This window comes from Triturus cristatus, chromosome 3_1, assembly GCF_964204655.1.
Source record: "Triturus cristatus chromosome 3_1, aTriCri1.1, whole genome shotgun sequence".
Lineage (NCBI taxonomy): Eukaryota > Metazoa > Chordata > Amphibia > Caudata > Salamandridae > Triturus > Triturus cristatus.
Window position 1 is genome coordinate 506,489,443 of NC_140583.1, and position 26,466 is coordinate 506,515,908.

General features: G+C 44.9%; 1 protein-coding gene across 1 annotated transcript in view; it reads right to left on the minus strand.

Moving 5' to 3' along the window:
- Positions 1 to 26,466, minus strand: part of TTLL13 (tubulin tyrosine ligase like 13) — a 433,768-nt gene that overhangs the window by 312,303 nt on the left and 94,999 nt on the right. The window contains 3 exon segments of the mRNA XM_085644394.1: positions 2,623 to 2,779; positions 5,742 to 5,872; positions 11,920 to 12,038. Coding sequence (XP_085500520.1) covers positions 2,623 to 2,779; positions 5,742 to 5,872; positions 11,920 to 12,038 — 407 coding nt within the window.

Sequence of the window (26,466 nt, forward strand, 5' to 3'; positions counted from 1 at the left end):
ACGGAGCTTTGTGTTGGTGATCGACGCGGAAGGCAGAGTCTTGGTCTCAGGACCTCTGCTTTTATTCACCGGAGGCGCTCCACTGATACGAGCCAAGGCGCCATGACCTGGGAAAGCATCACTTGGAGATCAGGAACTCACTCCAGCAGAGGACAGCAGAGGCCAGCGGGGATCAGACACTTATAGGTTTAGATGCAGCAGAGCAGCGCATGGAAGTCTCTGGAGTTTGCTGTGTACCTGTTTTCGATAACAGGAGTTCAGTCAACTGACCCTTGGATTCACTCAGGTTAGCTTGGGATGAAAGGAGCAGGTCTAGTCTTCTGTCTCAGGGTAGTGTTCTGGGGAACAAGGCAGGTCTCAAGCATCAGGACAGTCCTCTGGTAGCAGCAGGACAGTCCTCTAGGAACAAGTTAGTTCTTCTTCTGTAGTCCACAGGTACAGGAGTGTACTGAAGAGGTGTTCAGAGGGTCCACTATTTATCCCTGGTGCCAGCCTTTGAAGTGGGGGCTCCAAAAACTATGGGGTGATAAAAGTACTAGTGGCAGGTTCCTTAGTGTGTATGCTTTCTGCAGGCTTGTGAAGTGTAAGTGAGGCAGGGAACAACTCCACTCCAGCCATCCTACCAGGATGGCCCATCCTGCCAACACCGTGCCCCCTTTTGTCTCACTGTCTGGTGGGAATACAGAAATCCCAAAATAATGTGACAGGCTAGTGGCAGCAGGCACCCAATAATTAGGACAAGAAAATGCCAAGTTTCTAAAAGTAAAAAGAACAAATGATGGAAAGAATGTTGAACAATGTCAAAAATTCACCCCAATAAAGAGATCTGGGCCTATATCAATTGTTTTTTTGCTCCCCATGCCACTCCAGTTTAAATCCAGCCATAAGCAAATCAGTCTTGATCCTGTTCCTCATTGGAACAGTCCAGCCCGAACTGCCAGGCCAGGTTCTCCCTGGACTGGAAAACAAGCATTCTAGGACCGGTTTTGGGGTTTCAACTCTCATCAGCCAGGATAGCTTGACTACAATAGCATGGAGAGCACGGGACCCACGTCCAGGCATACCCGTCTCACTAGAGGTGACATGCAAAAAGAACAATTGATGGACAGAATGTTGAACTATGTCAAACATTCACCCCAGTACAGAGATCTGGACCTAAATCCATTGTTTTCTTGCTCCCCATGCCATTCCAGTTTAAACCTAACCATATGCAAATCAGTCTTGACCCTGTCCCCCATGGGAACAGTCCAGCCCGAACTGCCAGGCCAGGTTCTCCCTGGACTGGAAAACAAGCATTGTAGGACTGGCATTCCGTCTATCATTTGTTCCTTTGCTTTTGCCGCCCTAAGTGGGAAGGGTATGCCCAGACGTGGGTTTCATGCTCACTGCGCCACAGGATTCAAACCAGCCTGGATGATAAGGGGGTCATGCTCAGAAACCTGTCCCAGGATGCTTGTTTCTGGTCCAGGGGGGACATGGCTTGGCAGTTCGGGCTGTACTGTTCCCATGAGGAATAGGTTCATGACTGATTTGCATATGGCTGAGTCCAAACTAGGGTGGCATAGGGAGCAAACGAACAATGGATTAAACCCAGATCTTTCTGACTGGGGGAGAATGTTTGCATTGTCCAGCATTCCATCCATTATTTATTCCTTTAACTTTTGTCAACATAAGTGGGAAGGGTATGCCCAGACGTGGGTCTCTTGATCACTTTGCCACTGGTTTCAAGCTAGCCTGGCTGATGAGAGGTTACCCTGAAACCAGTCCCAGGATGCTTGTTTACGGTCCAGGGAGGACCTGGCTTGGTAGTTCGGGTTGGACTGTTCCCATGAGGAATAGGGTCATGACGGATTTGCATATGGCTGGGAACAAACTGGGGTGGCGTGGTGAGCAAAAGAACAAAGGTTTAAACACAGATCTTTGTGCCTGTGGGTGAATGTTTGCATTGTTCAGCATTCCATCCCACATTTGTTCCTTTAACTTTCTAAAAGTGGCATTTTCAGAATTGTGACTTAAAAATCTGATTTTATAAAATTACAATTCATTTGAGTCCAATCTTCACATCCTTAACTGCTACCAATCAAAAGTTAGCACATATTAAATGAAACAAGGTAACTCCATGGTATCCTATAGGAAAGATATGCCTTACAGTAGTGAAAAATGAATTTAGGAGCTTTTCACTACCAGTACATGTAAAACTCGAACACACTTGTTCTACTTATTAAATCCAATATACCTTGTCCTATTGGCTTTCAGGGGTAACTTACATGTCTAAAGGAGAGTGCACAAGCACTTTAGCACTGGTTAGCAGTGGTAAAGTGTACTGAGTCCTAAAGTCAACAAAAATGAATTCAGTAAAACAGGAGGAGTAAAGGCAAAATGTTTGGGGGAAGATCACACCGAGGATGTCAGATCTAACATGTTTCTAATCGAATCAAATAGACTGAACTAAAGTCATAAATAAAAAAGTGAATGGTCTCTTCTGAATTGCACTGGACAAGTGTGAAAGTTTACACGGTCAACAATACAAAGTATAACTTGTTCATTTAAATCAGTACTGTAGGTTACTGCAGGAAAGCATTCTTAGGACAAACAAGATGAAAACACTTCCCTGGCTGTTACCTTGACAATATACTGCTGGCATATCAAGTGATCCCCATGTTTAAGCTCCTTTGGATTGCGGCAGATGTAGATACCTTTACCTTGGCAGCCGCTGTCAGGTTTACAGATATAGGTCTTGTTTTTCTTCATGCGACAGTAGGCTTGGAGATCTCCATAGCTACAGAAAAAAGAAGCCAGAAAGCAATGACACCACAGTTATACAGCAAGGGAAACCTAATCTTTACAAGATTATGAAAGAGTACTGTAAGGTTTAAATCGCTTCTGGGAGGGGTAATTATATAAAGTAGTGGTTGCAAATACTGCACTTATGTTTCACAACAGAACCTTCTGACACAGCTGCTAGTACAGCTGATGGACTAGAAGAACATTACTATTGTATTGCTTGAATGTTCAGGCTACTTTCTGCTTCACCTTTAAGAATGAAAAAGTTACTTGCATGTTAAGTCAGTTCTCTCGCATTGGTATCGCTCATAAATTCAAATGCTCAGAATAATTCTCTATCATCAGGCTGGGAATTCTGTACATTTTACATAAAATAATAAACTCCCTTGTCTACAGTGCATTTGTCAACACTACAATTCAGATGAAGGAGTTCTGCTTGCCCTTAGGGCCATCATTAGTAAGCAAAGCATAAGTGTGCTATGATTACCTTGTTGAGGAAGGCAGGTTACATTTCAATCTATAAAAGACACCAAAACTGAAGACATCGCTATGGATACGTCAGTGTTTCATGAATCCACGGACTTTAAAAAGATATGGCAGCAGTGAACAGGCAGAGAGGCTCGCCTCTTTTAAATAGCCTCTGGCAAACTCCTGCTTCTCATGTGGATTTGATATCAAGGAGAAAAGCTTTGTAAATGCTTGCTGCACTACATTACTACATTGCACATGTGCTGCAGAGGCAGCCCTGCAAGGAGAGCTTCAGCAGCCATTAAGCCTCAAATGAGCACACCATTAAGCTTTTGCATTGAAGCATGTATTTTATGAGATTCTCCACAAAGGTATACCTTGATTAGATAGCCCAAGTCCTTTAGTACTGACGGCAGCAGCCACCTTCTACTTTTCAGTTCTGTCGATATAATGGTCACATTGCATCACAGCGTTGAAGAACTCTCTCTCCGGGCAAAGAATAATATTGATAAAAATGGATGATGATCAACCTGTCTGATTAATATGGAAGCTTGCTTGCGCTCCAGGCTACTTGTATGACGGCAATAAACGCTATCTTCCAATATATGAATTTGCAATATACCTTATACATAGGTTGCAATGAATGAATGATCATCACTTTTGATAATAGTGTTTAGTTCCAAAGATGGAACCAGCTTCACAACCATAAGGAACATTGAAAATAACAAACGTTTTACTGCATTTATTATGCACGTTGACAGTGCTCTATATTGCATGGTGGTGAACTTTTCAGACTCGGATCAGCCAGATGCACTTTGCCGTTTCCAAATCTGGATCATACACTGTTGTGCGCTTTTACTCCTGGCCTCCCAGTGCTTCATTTGTAAAATAGTAAATGCTAGGGCTCTTGTCAGGAGGCCATTGCAGCTTGCACCACCCATTGCCCCCTGCCAGTACAACCAATGACGGTACCAGCACAACTACTAACCATCACACTGAGACAGCAAAAGATAAGAGTCATACATTAAGCTGTAAAGTATTAGCAGACAGGTTAATATGTTAAGCTATGCATATTTGTAGAGCGCACTATCACCTGGGAGAGTATCCCGGCACAGAGTAGGTGTGAGTCTAGCCACACCTAGGCCCAAGTGGGATTACTTGAAAAGCCAGGTCTTCAGTTTCTTCCACAACTGAAAAAGTGAGGTAGAGGCACTTATGTGTAGGGGCAGTTCATTCTATGCTTTGGGAGCGATGTCAAAGGCTTGGCCGCCGGATCTGGTTTTCAATATGTGTGGGATTTGTGCAAGTAGGAGTTTTCATAAGGGGAGGGGTCTGGAAGGTTTGTGAAAACAAATATGATAGTCCCTTTCCTTCCACATAGCTGATGAGGCAGCCTATGAGACCAGCTAGTGATATATCATGGCTTCCCCCTCAAACGGTGGAAGATAAAAGTCTCTTTTCTCCATCTATCGAATGGACGAAATTGTGACATTCATCAGGTCTTCTTATACTTTTTGGGCTGGCAGGAAATACCTTCTGACTTTAACAAAGCAAAAGCACCGACAGAAAAAGTTGCCATCCTGTCAGTAGACTATGTGGCTCTTAGTCTTGAGAGAGCAAAAGAGTTGAGTCATAAATTAATCTGTACCAGCAGACAGGTTAATATGGCCCTTTCTTACCAGTGGTCAATTTTAGGAGAGTTAAAGGGGGCAGGACTTCTCCTAGCCCTTCCAATAAAAAACACCCACACCATGATTGAAAAAATCTTCACACACAAAGTTCTAGTGATTTGACCATCCCTGCATAATAAACACAGATATGCTGAAATAAGGAACATACAGGCACATGCATCAAGCTAGGATTTTGCGAGCCCTTAATTGTGAATATTAAGGATTCGCAATTAAGGACTCGCAAAATCCTATGCATGTAGGAATCGCTATAATAATAGCGATTCCTACATATTCCTTACATGAGACTCGCAAATAGCGACTCACAAATAAGGAATAGCTTCCCATTCATTAGGAATGAATGGAAAATTGCAAGCGCAATTTGCAATTGCTCATGCAATTTCAAGGGTGTCAAAAGGACACCCTGTTGCACCCCTGAAATTGATCTGTGCACAAATGTGGCACACACACATGTCCTAAGGACGTGTGTGTGTAACCTACAACTTTGAAAAATGCACTTTAGTGCATTTTTCAAAGTTTTTGCAAATTACCATGAAGTTCAACTTCATGGAAATTTGCGCACCCTAGTAGCGAAATCGCTTCTTCAAATTTGAGAACTCGCAATTAATTGTGAATTCTCAAATTGTGAGGGCCTTGACCCTTGATGCATCGCAAAAGGTAACTTTGCGATCGCAAACGGATGATTTTTGCGAATCGCACCGTTTGCGATCGCAAAAAGCTTTGATGCATGTGCCAGATAGAGTAGAAACACTAAAACAGAGATAGGGGGAAAAAAAGTCTTTAAGAATGTAAATGACTCACTCTGCAGGAAGACACCATGTGCGTGGGAAAATGTTGAATTCTTTGGGAAAGAGTTTCAGGAGCCTGTTCATGTTCCGGGCAAGCAAATCCTTTCTGCAGATCTCATTCATCCCTGGAAAATGGTTGATTTTCTGATTCAAGACACAGCATATTTATAGACGTAAGTTTTTGGCAACTTAAAGGTGCAACATTAAGGCAGTGTTCACATAAGGTATTATTAAAACACACAATCTTCAGTCTGCCAAGAGTTTCTACACACCTGAGTATAAATCCGTGTTGTTTGAGATTCCCAACACAGCACAATGAGGACCAACTATGCAAGACTTTCAGGATAGGCACTAACTTTTTAAATTACTTATATTTGAAGTAATTTAATTTGAATGTATCTTCCATGGATATTCTGAAAATATGGCATGGATCCAGTCTGTTTGGGCAGCCCTCACATTGAAGGTCTATTTTTGTAAACAAGAAATAATAAACAGGGCATCACTAGCTCAAATGTGTGGGCCACGTCTGCTTCATCAACATGGATCTGCGTCAGTGGAACTGAAACCACTAAGCCTCAGGGCTGCATCAGTGAAAAGAACCACGTGTGGTCCAGTGGTGTCCTACTTAATGGTGAGCAGACACAGTAAACACACTGATTTACAACACTTTATTCTTCTATGTTAACTAAAAGAAGGAAATCGAAATGATCTAAATGCATAAAGTGTCCACTTTAAAATGCAAATTGTTTTTTCCACTGTCTAGCTTAACTTTAACACTTATAAATTATGCACACACTGATTTAGAGTCCAAGTTCAGTGTGGCTGAAGACTTTTCGCATCTCAAAAATGCCCAAAGTGGGTAGGGGTGGCCTCATGAACTTGTATGCCATTGGTTAGGGCGTGCCCAAGAGTAATTCCCACCCACTGGCTTGTGCTATATGAATGCAAACCTTTTTTCCTCTTCTATCCCTCCAATAATGCTTTGTGGGTTCCAGAGTAGCATGCTACACGCCCAAAAATCGCTTCAACACCCCCACATGGGTAGCAATCGCTATATAAATGCAAACCTTTTCCCTGTTCTATCCCTCCACTAGCCTTCTCAATTCAAATAACTGACTAACATATCCATCACTCAAATTACTTTCATATTTCACTAAACTAATTCACCACTAATCCTTTATGGGTTCCGGAGTAGCGTGGAACTCGCAGAAAAATCACTGACGCCTCGTCAGAGCTAGTAATCGCTATATAAATGCAAATACAATACAAAACAATTTAGGATTTTATGCTGCATACATAACATCTTCTTATAGAGAATTACAGATACTGTTGACTGGCTATTGGAGAAGAGATCAAGTAGCCAGTAATCAGAGCTGACCAGACCAAAACTGAGAACCAACAATCAGTGAGTGGAGGATGGTGGGAGACGAGTTTACGTTTTTCATAGGCATCCCCTAAATTGCTTAAAATCTAAAATATCTATACCTAGACTGAGCTGGATGTCTGCAACAGCAATGAGGCCAGCCATTCCACCCACTTTATCTATTAATACTGTTAGCCCATTTATGCGTGTCAAAAAAGAATTCTGATGACCTTTGCAAAGGAGGTGCATGACCCACATCTCCACAAGCCCCATGCTTCTTCTCCACCCTTCTTACATCTCCCCAGCCACTGGAAGCAGTGGTGGCAAAGAAAACCACCTTGAGTATAAACAGGTCATTACAGTAGGAACATCAATGACTTTAGAGAAAATAGGGAGGAACTTTGAGTGGTGGGGGGCTTTATTCCCTTCATCTTACTTGAGCACTTTAATATCTTTTCAGTCCAGACAAGAGACTGAGGAGGGAGAGATACATGAAAAGACTAAATATCAGTTGGGGGAGTGCTCACGCGTATATTCTGTCTCTATCCTGCATAATCTTGCAGAGCAAGGAAAGCTAGATCAACAAGTAAAGCTATTGAATGAATATTATATGTATTTGTTAATTGTGAACAAATAACCCTGAAGAGGGTGTCTTAGCATTAAAAAGACATCCAGCCTCGAGAAGGAAGAAAGGGACTATTGTGTTTAAAAAAACTGACTTTGAGATATTTCTTTTTAAAATTGGACAAAAGGTGGATGGAAATAGGAAGAAGGTTGAACATTTTTGGCAGCCAGATAAGAAAAGAGTGGCCACTAAATTTCGAGTGATAAATTCCTGAGGAAAACTGACAGAAAATAACTGGCTGAGAAAAGGGCCCCATTAATATGGTAAAGTTTGAGCCTATACTTGGGACAAGCTGGATTGCTTCTAAACTGTAAAAATCAAACATCCCTTCTTGAAATCATCTTCGAACCCTGCTCCACCTGTTGCAGCACGTTCAGAATGACAACAACGATAAAGTAGCTCTCATCCTTGATGCAGAGAAAGCCTTTGATCTAGTGGAAAGGGGCTTCTATTAAGGGTCATCGCTCGAATGGGCCTTGGTACCAAATGAATCAAAATGCTATGAGTCTTTGTAAAGCGTATAACTTACCCAAGAGCTTCCCAGTGCTTAGTGAGTCAACGTGTGCATGCAAGCTTCTAGGACAGAAAATAACTAAGGCTAGTGGAAGTATAGGCATGTTTTAATTAATTTTCTGAACCATAGCTCATTCATTTAGCTTCTCAACTCAGCAGGCACAGTTCCACAGCTTCGGGGTCAAATGCGAGGAGGATTTGCCTCCCCATCTGAGCCTTCTCGGCACCTTTAGTAGTCGCACCTTAGATTCAAGGGAAAGCATCCCCTGTCAGAGAATTGACGCTCATGCTTGAAGCAGATGATGTCTTCTCCAGCTATAAAATCAATCAAAAAGCAAAGCCATCGCAATGACTAACATTACTACGATTGGCTCTGTGTCTGGATCCCCCTTTCGATGGATACCGAATAAGCTGAAACATCTGGGGATCCTGGTAAGTTCAGATCTACAACGCATGATCCATGGTACCAACGGCACTAATCAACCAGATGCAGTGTGAATTTCATAGATGGAGAGGCCTCCAGCTCTCCCTTTGCTGACAGGTTTAAACTATCAAAATGACAGTAGTCCCACGCTTTAATTACGTATTTGGCAGCATATCACTTCTCGTACTGAACACAAATCTGCAGTCCATAGACAAATAAATCCAGGTGTACACCTGGAGCAATAAAAGGCCCAGGCCAGTCATTTCCAAGCTGCATGCAGATACCATATCAGGGGGGCTATATCTCCCTACATTGAGTGCTATTATATGGATCACCTAGCATTAATAGGATGACCTGGAGACCCTGGACTCCATCATTATAGATCACCACCTTTGAAATAAGGACACCGGGCCTACAGGTACTTTATAAACAGCTCAAGCGGTCCAAAGACTACACAATCCTTTGCTACAACGCTCAGTAAATCTTTAGAAGGTGAAACATAAAACATTGAAATCCAATGGCTTATTTCACTTAAGTGCCCACATTTGGCACAATGCTGAAATTCTGATTGATAACTTGCCCTTTTATTTTGATGCCTACGTTTCTAAAGTTATCCGTTGAAAGTATAAAAACGATCCTTGGATTACAAGGAGAATACGATCTCACTGCAGCACAATCTTGAAAACTCCGCCAATTGAAAATCTGCCTTTCCAAAGATCAGCCTGATCAGCCGTGTTGCGGAATATCAAATATATTACAGTATATCCAAGAGCGATCTCGGCTCAAACTTATACATCAAACCCATAGTAAATTGTGTTACTAAGTGAATAAATGCTCGTGCAATTAGGTGAGATGTATTGGGGCAGGGTTATAAGTAACATGTATTGATGGTGTCTCTCAAGGAGAGTCACGTAGGCTGCCCAAGTGGGCTGAGGTACAAAGTGATTTGCCTTTGGTTATACGTTAGGTATATAAGGACAAACTAGGACAGTCTGAGTTCTGCTGAACGGGTACTGCATAACAAAATTAAATTGAAAACTGTGCAAACTGAAACTTAGAAAATCTATCAAGTAGTGAGGACCTGACGCTGCGGACAGGGTTTAAAGGTGCGGGACAAGCGACTTGGATATTAGAGATGTACATTGAGAGCCTCGTCTGCATTCATCCCATTCGGGATTTTGGAATCCAGAAGAATTATATATCTGGATTCCAGCCTTCTCAGTGATAATTGTCTATTGCCTCCCCTGATGTTTTTGGGGATGCTATCGATTACATAGAAGGACAGGTCCTGTGTTTTTCCAGCGTGGTTTGCGTTCATATATATATATACCTACACTTCGATAATTGCCAAACTTTACACTAAACTAACAAAAAAAATATCTACAGTATTACAGGTATCAAAAAAGCAAAAAAGGATTTTGAGGACATCTTTCTGACACACAAGAGCCTTTGCGAAACACATCCAAAATGTAGTTATTTAGAGATCCTGCATGATTGGAACTGGCCTCCCTTTAAACTACATCAGGCAAAACTCGTCACCTCCTGGCAACGCTGGTGATGTGACCAAGAGGGAGACGACACGTCACTATACATATTCTTTAGTTCTGCCCCACTATCACTCCCTTCTAGACTGAGGTATGGAAATCTCTGCTCAGATATTGGGCTGTTTCAGAAAAACCCGATAAAAATATTTAAACAGCGATAAGCAGGAAAAAAGAAATGAAAGGCACTGTAGTTAAAGAGAAGAGTTCAGAAGATGGAGAATTTCTTTCACAGCAAGCCAGAGAAGGTCACTTAGATGATGAGAAAAAGGCAACTTAAATGCCACTAGAAATCTCCTGTGAAGGGATCCCATCCAAAAACACACAGTTTACAGAAAAAGGTTAAACAGCAATGCCATAAGGTAGCTCCCTTAAGCACTCATTCATGACCGGATACAGACAGAGGAAGAAAGGGATACTAAATCAGGAGATGGACCATAACATGCAGTAGGGTCTAAAGATCCTTGAGCCCTAGGGTAAAGAAGTATTTGTGCAATCTCAATCCAAAGAGCCAAGGGTAGAAAACCTAACACTTAACAAAATAATCTCCATAAAATAAAGTATAGTAATTAACAACATCCTAAAACTGTCCTAGTGTGAACAGATTGATGTCTCACGAATTTGAACATCTAGCCCGGACAAGCTGTAGAATACAAAGGAAATAGGCATTGATGACATTAGTTTAGAAATAGATTGGGGCAGCAGGAAAGGCTTTCTCCTCATTATAATGAATACTTACTTCACACCCAGAACTACCTGAACAGCATTTAAATCTCATAACCGTTAAAGTTTCCTTTCAGTCGCAACACATACTTGTGTACCATTGAATTCCCTACAAATTGAATTGAAACAATTCACACAAACTTGAATCCCACCACTTAATTGTTTTCCTCCAAGAAAACAATACGTTCCTGCTATAAGTGTGTGAATATAATATTAGATTTAACTAGGAGGGCTCACAGCAACTGGACAAAAGCTCCAAAATTCCATAGACGTGTACAGCTCACAGAAGGTTTGCTGCACACGGTTTCTCTAAATAATGTTCTATGCCAGGTTATAGGGCTCATGCAAGTTCATACACAAGAGTCCTCTATTATCTCACACAAGAAATCTCATGCTTTTGATTACAAAAGAGCAAGATGTTCCTTGAGGTGCAAAGCCCATATCCAGCAGCTAGAAGGAGTATCTCCATAATCTTACATCTCAAAACTTAGCATATATCTATATGGAGATTGGGGTGACAGAGATCTGTGCACTGTTTCCCAAATCGCCTTGGTTGATGACCGTGCCTCCTCTGCACATCATTGAAACTTCTATCACAAATGCTGTAAATCAAAATGCCCAAAGACACCTCATCTTTGTCAGCACATGTGAACTCACTGACACACACTCACAGACACACACAGGGAAGGTACTGTTTTTATGTGGTCAGAGTGAGGAATACCACACAAAACTATTAAAAAACATTCATGCAGCAATTTTCATTTACTCAGTGATTACGCAATGAAGACTTCTATTGGGCAGCAGCTGAAAGGGCTGATCAATGTCCTTTGAACGAAAGACACCCTGGCAATAAAGCAATCAAGCTGTGATAAAATGGTTCCCTTGGAAAATAAAAGATGTTGCTGCTATTTATCTCCTGCCACCCCAAATAAATGCATGGGTATGCCACACTACAGGACCACCCTTGGCGGAGCTCGTTACACTTTTCTGTAGAATGTTTACCTGAAACCTTTTCATTTCCATGACCCGCTCCAGAGACACGGAACAATCTGTCCAGTACAGGATCCACTCTTCGTCATCCCCAACTTCTCTTAAGTTACAAAGCTTGGCCGCACGCCGCACTAGAGCAAAACCAAAGAAACAGACTATTTAGTTGAATGTGGACATGCCATGCTTGAACGTATAAGTATAGGGTAAGGGATCTTGAAGCCAGATATGATCCAACTATTACTTAAGGACCCTCCATTGTGATAAATGGGTTTGCACTCAATGGAAGAAACAATGAAGAACAATGAACCTTCCATTGAACAAAGCTGACAATCTACCAATGGTAATTCAATCTGATTGAGAGTGCATGCTAGTGTGATGTATATCCACGGGACATGTTATGCTATGTACCACCGGATCTGGATTTCCGTATGCAGTGGATTTGTGCAAGGAGGAGTCCGGACGAGTGGAGCTGTCTGGAAGGTTTGTGAAAGAAGATGCAATTGTTTAAGTATGCTGGGCCAGTGTAATGTAGCGCTATGAAAGAGTGGGCGAGGAGTTTGAATAGTGCTTGTTTGTGAATTGGGAGCCAGTAGAGCTCCTTAAAGTGTGGTGTGATGTGAGGGTGACATGGAAGGTTGAGAGTGAATCCGGCCACCGAGTTCTGAATGGTCTGCAACTCTCTGGTGAGTTTTTCATTGATCCCAGCACAATGGGTGTTCAGATAGTCCAACTTGCTTGTGACCAGGGAGTGCATGACAGTTTTCCAGGTGCTGATTGAGAGCCATTTGAAATCTTCCTCAGCATCTTCAGGGAATGTAAGCGTGAGGGAGTGACAGCACTGACTTGGGCTGTCATGTCGAGTTTGCTGTCTATGATTATCCCGAGGTGGTAGGGGTGGGTGCTATTCCTAGCTTTGTTGGCCACGAGGTGCAGTCCCAAAGATCAAGCATAATAATATCCACATTTGTAAAGCGTGAACAATCACCCATAAGGGTCTCTAGGAGCTGGGGGGCGTCGGGAAGATTAAGCAAGCTATTGCCCAGAGTCAAATGGTGCTGGGCTGATCCCCAGATTCCGGAGTCAGTCGCCCTGGCTGCGGCACCACACCTCTTCCTCCGCATACAGTCCTGTCCGTGTTCAGCTTTGAACAGTTGGACTTCATCCAGTGGGTAATTTCAGTCAAGCAGGCATTGAACTTGATTTGGGTACTAGATGTGAGGTAGTGAAGGAGCTGCTTGTCATCGCATAGGAGAGGATATTGATATCATGAGAGCAGATGATGCTGGCTAAAGGGATTATGTATGCATTGAAGAGGGTCGGGCTTAGGAAGGATCCTTGAGGAATTCAACAGATGAGGTTGCTGTCATCCGAGTTGTATAATGCCAGTCTGACTGACTGGGTCCTAGTCAGGAAGGAGCAAATTAATTGGTGCGAATGATCCTGATTTCTGATGGTGTGTAGGCATTGGGTGAGGATGGGATGGGAGACTCTGTCAAGTGGAAAGGTCAAGGAGGATGAGGGCCGCCGTGTCTCCTCTGTTTAGAGTCATGTGGATGAAATCCATGGCAGAGATGAGGGCAGTTTCCATGCTTTGATTGGGTCTGAAACATGACTGAGTAGTTGGTGGTCGTTGAAAAGTCTGTTGATGATTTTGTTTAAGGCCTTGGCTGAGAATGGTAGCTGGGAGATCAATTGCCAGTGGCTGAGATTAATTAAAATATTCCATCCAACAACTTGTTGTTTTTTCAGTTGATTCCCTAAGGGCCCCAGTATGCCCAGACTTGAGTCCTGGGCTCACTGTGCCCCTGAAACCAAGCTATACCAGGCTGATGAGCCCATAATAAGGGGGAAACTGGTGCTGGACGTCTTGTGTTCCAGTTCAGGTAAAACCTGGCTTGGCAGTTTAGGATGGACGGTTCCCATGAAGAGCTGGTTCAAGACTGATTTGCATATGGCTGGGTCCAAACTGAGGTGGGATTGTGGACAAAAAACAATGGATTGAGATGCTTCCCGAGCGACTGCCAGCAGCTGAGATTAATTCAAGCATTCCATCAATCACCTTGTTGTTTTTGCAACTAATGTTCCAGGTGCACCAAGTATGCCCAGACGTGGGTCCCAGGCTCACTGTGACACTGGAACCAAACTATACCCAGCTGATGAGCCCATAAGAAGGGCAAAACTATTCCTTGGTTTCTTGTGTTATGGTTCAGGAAGGACCTGGCTTGGCAGCTCGGGCTAGACTGTTCCCATGAAGAGCCCAGTAAAGACTGATTTGCATATGGCTGGGTCTAATATGAGGGAAAATGGTTGGCAAAAAATGATGGATTGGGATGCTGCTTGAACAAATTGCCAGTAACTGAGATTGATTTAAGCATTCCATCCCTCACCCTGTTGTTTTGCATTTTACCGAAGGTATGTTCAGATGTGGGCCACGAGCTCCATGTGCCACTGGAACCAGGCGATACTTGGCTAATGATCCCGTAACAAGGGCGAAAACTGTCCTGGATTGCTTGTGCTCTGGTTCAGTGAGAACCTGGCTTGGCAGTTTGTGCTGGACTGTTTCCATGAGGAGCGATGTCAAGAATAATTTGCATATGAATCCAAACTGAGGTGGCTCAGTGGGCGAAAAATGATGGACTGGGATGCAGCCCTGAGCGATTGTCAGTGGCTGAGATTAATTCAAGGATTAATTCAAGCTTGTTGATTTTGCACTTGAGTTGCGGTCGAAGTGGTCTTCCAGGTGGGAGATGAAGTCTCTGAGTAGGATGCAGTTGCTAGCATCAAAGTCAAGTGGTGCACTGAATTCTGTGATGATGTTGGTGCGGGGTCCTGGTAGTCTGTAAATTGAAATGTCACTTAGGGCAAATTTGACAGTGACGTGGAGCTTAAAAGATAGTTGTCCCAAGTTGGAGGACAATGTGTCCATGGATGTGGTGCAGTGATAGCGTTCTTGTGGATGATGGTGATTCCGCCACCAGGCTTGTGAAGTCTGTCCTGCCTACCAAGCTTGTAGCCGGGGGAGAGGAGGGAGGCTGTAGCGAAGTCAGGTACTGATGCAGGGTTCAGCCAGGTTTCTGTGAGGAAAAGCAGGTCAGGGGCATTGTCATGCAACATGTACCAGATCTCTGTGTCATATTTGATGAGTGAGCTGGTGTTGAGGAGCAAGCTTGTGGGTGTAAAGTGTTGTATGGGTGGTTGCAGGACTGTGTGAGTTACTGTGCAGTTGGATGATGGGAAATCCAGTGATGTCACTTCTTGTGCAAATGGATTATGGAAATGACTGTTGCGACAGGAAAGCAGTAATATCACTTCCTGTGCAACTGGATGAAGGGAAATTCATTTATGTGATTTCCTCTGCAGATGTTTGATGGGAAATCCAGTGATGTCACATCCTGGGCAGATAGATGATGGATATGGCTCCTCTTTTTTTGATTCTTCTTTTAAAGACCAATATGGCAGGAGACAGTGATGTCACTTCCTGCATATGGATGATGGGAAATCCAGTGATGTCACTTTCTGTGCAGATAAATGATGGAAATGTCTCTTTCTACCAGGCTTATTCTTTCAAAGACTATTTTGGCGGGAAACTAGTGATGCCATTTATAGCGCCGGTGGGGGATGGAAAATTCATTGAAGTCACTTGTGGTCGCTGATGTTGAAGAACATATGTGATTTGGCGATCCTAAAGGGTCAGATCATAAGATCTGATAAATGTTAGACCCATGCTAAAGCAGTAAACATACTGTAGTGTGTAGAGGACGTCATAGCTCTTAAGGTAATCTTTGAAAAGTAACTTTAACAAAGGATGGGGGAAAGCATTGTAAGCATGTTGCTAAATTATAATATATTCAGTGTCTTGGGGGAACACCACTTCATTAAATATAATGACTTTTAGGCTACCCGGAAAGGCAGTACTTTTCCCACAGAACCATACAAGATAGTGCTTAAATTGTATTTTCCAGAAAATGTATCCCTTAATTCTACACTGTGTATGCTGAAGTTCCTGTCCTTTACTATTTAGTAGTACTTCATGTTTATGAATATTCAGAGAAAGGATCAAAAGCAGTTCTGTAACACAAAGGCATTTATTTACAATCTGCATTCATAATTTAGAAGATGTTGTAAAAAGCACCTTTAAATATTTTCAGCACCACTGCTATTAAATGAGAGCTAACTTAAAGTGTATCAGACGCAAGGTACCAGGCAAACACAGTGGATGCAGGAAGAGGCCGGGAGACCTGCTTCGGTGAAGCTGACCAGGGAACTGATTCACTGCGACAAGCTAGCAAAACATTTCCACAACAAGATATCCGCCATCTACAGGAACTTTGAACCCCAACCTATCAACTCTCAACAGTCTCCTCACTCCTACGGATGCCACCCCAGGCCATCCGCTCACTGCATGGGAACGACTCACCATGCAGAAAACCACAACCATAATGAACTTCATAATTCGGGAGCATCCACAGACCCTTGACCCATCGCATCTTCAACCCTAGAAGCAAGGAGCTCAGCTGCCAACTCACCACCATCTTCAATGCATCCACCTCCACAGCCACCTTCCCCGACGCATTGAAACGGGCAGAAGTCAGACTCTCCTAAAGAAGCCCTCCGCCGAACCCAGCGAACTCCAAAACTACGGCTCCATCTCATTGCTCTCTTTTCCCACCAAAGTCCTTGAGAAAGTCATCAACCTTCAGCTGAACAAACATCTGGAGAGAAACAACCTGCAACACCTCCAAATCCAGCTTTCGTGCCAAGCACAGCAATGAGACTGCCGTGATCGCCGCCATTGACGATATCCACACCCTCCTGGACAGGGGAGAATCAGAGACACTGATCCTTCTCAACCTTTCCGCAGCGTTTGCCACCGTATCCCACCACACACTCATCAAGAGATTGCACCACAATGGGATCCAGTGAGACGCCCTAAGATACATCACATCATTCCTCATGGCACAAATTCAGAGAATCCGCCTACCGCCTTCACCTCAGAACCAAAGAACACCATTTGCAGTGTCCCCCAAGGTTCTTCCTTCAACCCCACCCTCTTCAACATCTATATGACACCCGAAGCCGACATCGTCAGAACTCATAACCTCAACATCATATCCTACCCCGACGACACCCAACTAATTTTCTCACTCTGAGCAGACTCCTTCACCGCGAGGATCAACTTCCACAACTATATGACCAGTGTCGCTGATTGGCTGTAGACCAATTGTCTGAAGCTTAATACTGACAAGACAGAAGTGCTGATCTTTGGGAACAACGCATCCCCGTGGAACGACACCTGGTGGCCGGATAAACTCGGCCCCAACCTCACACCAACAGACCATGCCCGCAACCTCAACATCATCCTGGCCAGCAAGCTCATCATGAAACAACAGATTAATGCAGTCTCCACCACATGCTTCCACACCCTCCGCATGCTCCAAAGAATCTTTAAATTGCTCCCCATCGAAACAAGAAAAAACTTTGCTCAAACCCTAGTCTCCAGTTGTCTGGACTATGGTAACACACTGTACGCAGGAACCACTTCCCAACTGACAAGGAGACTCCAGATGATACAGAACTCAGCAGCCAGACTCATCGTCAAACTACCCAAATAGATACACATCACGCCTCACCTCAGAAACTTACACTTTTTCCTCATTCAGAAAAGGTTCCAATTCAAGATGCTGACATGCCTACAAAGCCCTCCACAACCAAGGACCACATACATCAACCACCACCTGAACATTCACCAACCCTCCAGAGACCTGCGCTCCACCTCCCTTGCATCCGCCGTAGACACAGTGGAGGCCGTTCCCTCTCCTACCTCGCCACCAATTCTTAGAACAACCTTCCCCTCCACATCAGCACATCACCCTTCCTGGCAGAATTTATCAAGAAACTCAAGACCTGGCTTTTCGACTACACCCTACAACTAGCACCTGTATACCCTGATGGGTGATTAGCAGTGCTTTTCAATACGTGATTGATTGAATGTACAAGTCTGAGCACTGCATTATAGAATACTTAAACTACTGCCGGAAATGTACTTCAGTTCCCTTGCTGCATATTTTCTAAAGTGTCCATATTATCTTGTGGCCTCTTCGCAATGCTGGAATGTCAATTTCCTAGGACCATCCACAGTTTCCTTCATAGGAGCTTCTTCGTCCAGTAATTAACATCTCAAGCATACTGAAGAAGAGAAAGGGAAGCTATAACAACATTACCCAAGACACTATTTGTTTACTTTCTGTTGTCAAACTTCTAGAATATTGGCCCCCTAAAGGACTCTACCAAATCCTCTTATACACCAGAAAGCAAGTGGCATGAAAGTGGGAATGTGGGAACTGAGTAGTGACTGAAAGTGTGCTAAATGAATTAAAACAGTTATGAAAGTGAATGTAACATGAGACCATCTACGGTGAGACTAGAAGCCCGAAGAACATAGGTTCAAACCTAGATATCGGGATTCTCAGTGCCACCTAAACTTCATCACAACACGTCAGAATTCTGTTCCATATATATGCGCTAGATTCTTCTTTTTAAGTTTGTAAACCAATCGAAAGGTGTTTTATGTTCATGACATGCATTAATATGATATTCATTCCTTGATGTTCCACAGTTTGTGATTCCACACAACATCTTTTGAGGAGGGGAGAAAATATCACCAAATAACCAACCCTAATGCAGCACTCAACAACATTTGTAACAGGTGTGTGTCACCAAATCGGAGAAAGATGACAATTAAATGTATTCTCGTAAGACAATGTATGTGTTGGTGAATGAAAGGGAATGGAAAGGTGTGTGGGAGATTGAGGAAAGGGAGGTCCATGAGAGCAGGTGAGGGTACTTAGCATTACAATATAGCACCAATACATAACTTTACAAAGAGAGAAAAAAGAGACAGAGAGAGAGTGTGTGAGTACTGCAGTTTTGCTAAATGATGACGGCTGTTCCTTCTACTAACTTGTACCAATCAATCTGTAATCTCAAATATATTGGTGTCATATGGTTTGTACCTTCCCGGTAAACTGTGCGTTTGTTTAACAACATAAACGTTGGGATTATGTCAGACTGATTCTGTGTACACCCTCTGGATATGTTGGCTTATAGTCCTGCTTGCTCACAGTGCACCATTTGCACCTCTATCCCCACAGGATAACAAATGTATCCGCAACCTCAGAACATGACAACCCTGACTCCCCCAGGAAGGTTGGCAACAGATCTAGAACCATTTCACTAAGGCACTCGTGCATACCCAGAGAGACACACAAGAAATGCACAAAGAGGAGTTTCAATATTTATTGAACCATTGTGATTCTTGTATAGTAGACATGTGCTGCAATGATTAATAGATAGAAACAGATAAGAGTAATTAGCATTACAAGAACAGGAAAATGGATAAACAATTCCACCATTGTGCTAAAACAGTGTACGTATGCAGTCATATAAGTACTGTGTGTAGTGTACTCCTACTATGTGCTCCCTAACCTATTTGCCTAGAGCAGATGATCTGCCAAATCTCTTACTGGATGATCTAACAAGCAGCGACCTAACGGTGACAGCAGACTGTTCCTCTCCCAAAACCCAGAAATGTTTGTGTATTTATTATAAACAGCACCAATGCTTCTGTGCCAAAGCCTCAGCCATATTGACATTGTTTATCCTCTTGTGATAGTTGTGTCGCCTTATGGATGATCAACAAACAACAATATACGTTTAGGCCTTGTACTAAATGTTCAAGGTGTTGTTTTAGTGTCCCTACGAAGTTGAAATGTAAGCAATATGGTTTCAGAGAAAATAATCTTACACAGTCACGCAAGCAAATGTGTGTCAAAAGTCGTTGTGTAAAAAAAGAAGGCAACTTAAGAAAGGTGTGCTTGTAAATGATGGTGCTCCTTCCTGGTCCTAACCCAGCCACATGACACCCAATCCTCGGACGTGAGTTGACTAAAGCTATCCAAAGCTACTAAAAAACAATGCACAGCAATGTTATCAATATATAGGTTGGCTAAAACTCTAAAATTTGAAACCAAAGCATTCGGAAAGCCACAACTTAAAATATGTTAAAGCTAATACAATTAAACATTACAAATAATGTCATTTAAAACAATTGAGGACGTCAAAAACAAGTCAGAATTAAAATGTTCCCACCACTCAAAACTGCCAGATTGTTTACACGTTCCGAGAGGTAGACAAAACATTGATATTCCCAGCTACCGAAGATGATGCTCCCACAAGCACACCACAGAGCAAGTTTATGGAGCACACATGGACCCATTGATTCCCCACAGCAGCCGCTGAAGAAGGAACCATGCAAAAACAACAATTGATAGACAGAATGCAGGACAATGTCATGCATTCACCCCAGTACAGAGATCTGGGCCTAAATCCATCGTTTTTTTTGCTCACCATGCCATTCCAGTTTGAACCCAGCCATATACAAATCAGTCTTGACCCTGTGCCCAGTGGGAACAGTCCAGCCCGAACTGCCAGGCAAGGTCCTCCATGGAGTGGAAACAAGCATCCTAGGACCGGTTTCGGGGTTTCACCCCTCTTCAGCCAGCATAGCTTGACTCCAGTGGCATGGAGAGCACGGGCCCCACGTTTAGGCATACCCGTCCCACTCGTGGTGACAAATGCAAAAACAACAATTGATGGACAGAACGCAGAACAATGTCATACATTCACCCCAGTACAGAGATCTGGTCCTAAATCCATAGTTTGCTCACCATGCCATTCGGGCTGGACTGTTCCCCTTGGGTGCAGGGTCAAGACTGGAAATTCAGAAGTCCTTGCAACTTGAAGATCAAACGTCTCCTTTGCAGGTGTTAAAGCTACATCTTTGTGAAACAATAAGTATTTCAATGTGCTCAGGGTGTCAAAGTGCAAATTTGAAAGCTTTATTGAAAGCCCAAAGCGTCGGAAAAGGAAACAGTACTTGTCTACAAAAAAAGTCACAATGGGAGAAACCGTAACAAGATATGCTATGATCGTTCATCATCAAATAGCTACCATTAGAGAGCAATCTGAAAGCCGGATGGATCACGGCCACTGGTGAAAAACGATAAGTTTGTCATGGACGCATTACATGCGCCATGAAGCGAAACGTTCTTGCAAACTAAGAAATGACCGAAGTGCTCTGCTTCAGCCTCCCTATTCTGACAATGAAATTTAGGTAAAACCCATGATTCATGTACATACCCCTCTCCTAGTCAGTCGTATTTGCCTACCTGATGTTGTAAGCAGTATTGGAAAGGAAATATTGAAATCGGCAGACTAATGAACCTGTGGTTTATCTAATCCGTGGAGGCTGTTTTCACAACAGTGAAAAGTAATTTCTCTAGCTTCTCTATGTGCAACATAATGTATGTCGTATCCTTTGCTGTTTTGTAAGATTGCATAGTGAAAACAGGCTGATGGCATCAATATGTCACTTTGGTACGCAAACAAAACAAAGGGGTCCATTAGGATGTCGGGCGGTGGCACCACCGCGGTGCCAGCGGTGCGGAAAAATGCTTTATTCCACCTGCGAGCAGCGGTCCTCACGCCCGCCATATTAGTATGGCCAAATATAGCCCATTTCCTAAACGCCGCGGTGCGACGCGGACCGCCATCAAAGTGCGCCCACCACCGCGGCGGTGGGAGCCAGTGGGGACTCTCCGCCGTGCGGAATGACGTCCACCCCGCTCCACAAATTAGGGTGACCCAAACAAGCAGACACACCGCAGTGGACAAACCGCCCAACCAGAGAAGGCAGAAGCACGACAGCGGAGCGCAAAACCAGAGTCCCAGTCCACATCACCCGGTCACGACCGCCATGGACCCAGCTCTACACGTCTTTCCGGTGCTGTACCTGCTACATCACCAGGAACTAATGGACTGCCGCAGATGCCGCCGCAGGTACGCAATAACACAACACACAACACATGGGCTGACACAGGGTCCAAATCCACATCAGACACCCTGGTGGGGACAGGGACACATCCACAAGGGCACCCACACATCACCCACCTGCCACCAAGTTACCCCTCTGCATCCTGGACACACATCTCCCGTGACCATGCAGCAATGTTCTGGTCACATCACCGCAGCGGTGAACACAAGGAAATACATGTGCATAATGCAGAAGGCAGGGCCAGTGCCAGGCATGGGATGAGCACAAAGACCACAGGGCCACACCCCCTCCCACCACACACTAGCACACCCCATGAAGGCACATGCCATGTGCCCCTCCTGTGCACCCCATGCACAACAACAAGCCAGGTCAATACACACCCTGCACAACACAGCAAATAACCAGGGAGACAGACACTGCAGGAGTGGCTGCACAGGAACACACAGCACAGTAGCACAGGGCCAGGGAAACACACACACCACCACACTCAGGGAAACTAAAATGAGGACAAGCACCAATGAACGCATACAAGGAACAAACATCCAAATGGACACACAGCCTGCATAGTCACACATACATACCACAGGCTGACACACAGACACATACACACCCCACATGCCAACAGCAATGGAGCACAACAAATAGGAAAACCAAAGTGGGATGCACACAAATGGAAGGCCAAGGAGGCACACAACAAGCATGTGTACATCACATGCAAGACAAGGAACAGAGAACAACACCCTCACACCATCAAAGCACACATGGCTGGTACAGTCAGTGAGGACAAACCACAGATATCACACCTCAACAACACAGGGAGACAGCAAGGCAAACCATGTAGAGGCACAAGGATGAAAGGAAGGCCCTGAAGTCAAACTGTAAACAGCCACACATCTATACAACTACTTCACAGGAGTACACCAGCAGCACTACACACAGGGACCATTGACACACGCCATGACTGACAAACACCATTAGGAATCTACACACATACCCCCCTCACACCAGCAGCACACAACACCAGTGCCAAACACACTGAAGGCTGGCAATACTTGCCAGACAACACACACACAAACAATCACACACCCTGGGGGTAGCCACAAACATCACACACACACACACACACACACACACAGGGATGCCACAACAAATATCTGCACAAAAACAACACACAAACACATAACCCAACAGAAACACACACAGAACAAGAACAGGCATGCCCTGTGCAGCTAAACTGGGGAAAGGCAATGGGAGCACAGACACAAGAGTGCATAACCTCATCACTCAGGAACAATGCACATACAACATACCACAACACACACAAGAAGTGCACCATCACAGAAAAATATTGCCACATCAAACAAACAACAGATGCACAGGCAAAACAATCACACAGCAAACAGCAGGACAACAGGGGATGCACACCAGGCAATGACAAGGCAACAGACACACACAGCACTGCATGCACAACAAGCAGTGTGTGCACACCAGGCATACCAGCCATACACAGACATCAGTGACAGAACAGCAACCCACACAACACCTTACAGCACACCCAGGAAGTGAAGCAATAACACAGACAACACACATACATCGAACACAACACCAACAGATGCACAAGTCCGGGACACAAAGGTGGAAACAACTTGACCAGAGGCCTGGGCAGCACACACAGTTGCACTGCATAGGAGAAACCATGCCTGCCAAACAGCACCAGCACATCACATAGAACCCATTGGGGAAATGCCCTGAGTGACACATTGACCCTGGACAAAGAACTGCACCACAAAGCACAGTGTGACAAATGAAGTGATGGGGAGGCACACACACATGGAAACCAAGGGGACAGCTGACACTAAAGTGAAGTGTACTGCATGCCAGTAGGGGACATGGCAGGAGTGTACTATACACAACGAGAGGGAGTGCAGACCCACAATGGGTAGGCATCAGAAGCTCAAATAGGGAATGGTATGACAACACACACAACATGCCACACTGGAGGCAAGAAGGCACCATCTGACAGCAAGGTATGAGAAAACACAACCACAATAGCAGTGTGGAACAGCAGGTCTGCACAGTCCCCACAAACAGCCACCAGACACATGGATGTGCTACAAAACACAACACTGACTCACCAGTCACACACTCTGCATACTCACAAGTGACAAAAACAACAAGTAGGACTCAGACAGAACTGCAAGGACACACCAACACACTGCACAGTGCACTACATACAACTCACACATGTGCATACAACTACGGGGCTGAACAATCAAAACAACAGGCATACAACTCCTGGGTGACACGTGTGTAGGTCACAATGCAGGGACATGCACACAGTAACACTCCCCACAAACTCACCCCTTCACACTGCACACCACCTGACCATCCAAGAGCACACATGGAAAGTAAGCCATGGGACTAGGATGACTGGCCATCACAAGATGACCACACACATACACCACTGGGCACACATAAAGGAAGAACACACATACATGATGACCCTGGACAGCCTGCCTGCAAAACTGTGTGCCGAAACCCACTCTGTGCCGGCAGTGCCCCCCAACCTGACATGTGTACAATATAGCCAACATGAACTAATCAACTAAATAACAACTGCTGCACATTGTAAAATTACACCATTTGCCCCACAAGTATCTGGTTCAGGAAGAACTGAAGACCCTGTCACCCCAGAAAACTGATTCGTAAGTGAGCCCAAACATTGCCCATGTTGAAGTGGCCCGCAGAGCATGTGGCACAGTAAACCATATACACACAGCAAAATAACTTTATTCAGTAAGGACACTGACAAAATAGACAACAGGAGCAACAGGAGCAACTGTCTTTATTCACATATTGCACAGATAGACACCATGACAAGAGAAGAGCAAGGCACAAAATGCAGAGCATGTCCATGAGAAGCTGCACAGGCAAGGCCAAAACAGCAGTGAATGACAAGTCCAGTAGCCAGGGTAGAGTGCAGAGCATCTCCATGAGAAGCTGCATAGGTAGGGGGCAAAACACAAGGCCAGTGGCCAGTCCAAGTTGCAGAGTGAGTCCATGAGAAGCTGCACAGGCAGGGGGCAAAACACAAGGCCAGTCCAAGGTGCAGACTGAGTCCACTAGAAGCTGCACAGGCAGGGGGCACACAGCAGTGAACGACAAGGCCAGTGGGCAGGACAAAGTGCAGAGTGAGTCCATGAGAAGCTGCACAGGCAGGGGGCACACAGCAGTGAACGACAAGGCTAGTAGGCAGAGCATGTCCATGAGAAGCTGCAAAGGGCATGGGGCAAAACACAAGGCCAGTGGCCAGTCCAAGGTGCAGACTGAGTCCATGAGAAGCTGCACAGGTAATATGTGCGACTGTACCTTTCCATGGTCAGCAACACAGTCAGGGGGTAACAATGTGCAGTACAGGCCCACCTGTGTGAGAGAAAGGTGTGTGAGGGTAATTAACACTCAGACTTGGCTGTCAGGAGGACTGGGAGCTGGCTGTGTCTTGGGGACTGTCGGGGCACCTGAACGGGGAGAGAGAGGAACAGCTGAGGTAGAGCTATCAGTGGCTTGGCAAGCCGGAGGGCTCCTTGGACCAGGTGGTGTAGTGGCACGTGGAGGTGGAGTCACGCAGACTTGGAAACACGGTGTGGCTTGGAGATTGTGGAGGGGTGCCTTTCCACTTCTTGGTGATTCTAAATGGCTTGCCTGATTTTGGATCAATGGGAAGTGGTGTGGGCACAACAGGCACACTCACCACCAAAACTGCATCAGGTGCAGGCGCTGGCACCTCCTCTGGTGATGTGCTGGACCCAGTGGAACGCTTTGCCTGGTTTGGCCTCTGCCCCCCTTCCCCTGTTTACTAGGTGTTACCCCTACAGTGCTTTCCAGCCCCTGCTTCACTGGGCTTAGAATGGGAGTCGAGGTGGTGGGTGAATCTGCCTTGGAGCCCTTCCTAGGTGTACCCTTGGCATGCACCCCCTCCTTGATGGGCACAGACACTGTATGCTTCTCTTTGCGCAATGCTTTAGGGGCAGGAGAGCCCTTGGATGGGGATGCCTCTTAGGCATGTGTGCCTGAGGCCTGCTGCTTTGCTTTTTGTCCACTGGTGTCGCCTGACGGGCTTTTCTCCCTGTGCTCTGGGGTGGCTTTGGTCTTCTGTGGGGATGGTATCTGCAGCCGGGACCGCTTGGGTTGCTGCTGCTGTGTGCTTCGTGTGCTGTATCGTGACTTTGATGTATGTGGACCATGGTCACTTTCGTCCGACGTGGCCAATGCCAGGGGGGTGGACAAAGGGACCGGAGCTGGACTGTGAGTATGTGCCTGTTAAAGGGCAGATGTCACTGTCGATGACAAAGCCTGGACTGTCCGGTGCAGCCCACCTACGTCTGAATGTATGCCCTCCATGAAAGCAACCACCTGGGCCAATTTTTTGTCGTGGTCTATGAAGGCATTGAGGAGAGAAGTCTGGCCTACACACAGCTGGTGCAAAAGGTCCACACACTCAGCACTGATGGCAGCAGGGGAGGCAGGGGCAGGGGCAGCGGTGTCAGGGGTGAAGGACACTCTTCCCCTCTTACTGAGGTGGGCACGGGCAGCACCAGAGGAAGTGGCTGGGAGGGTGGGCACTGGCTGCTGTGTGGTGGAAGATTATGCAGAGTCCCCGTTCCCTG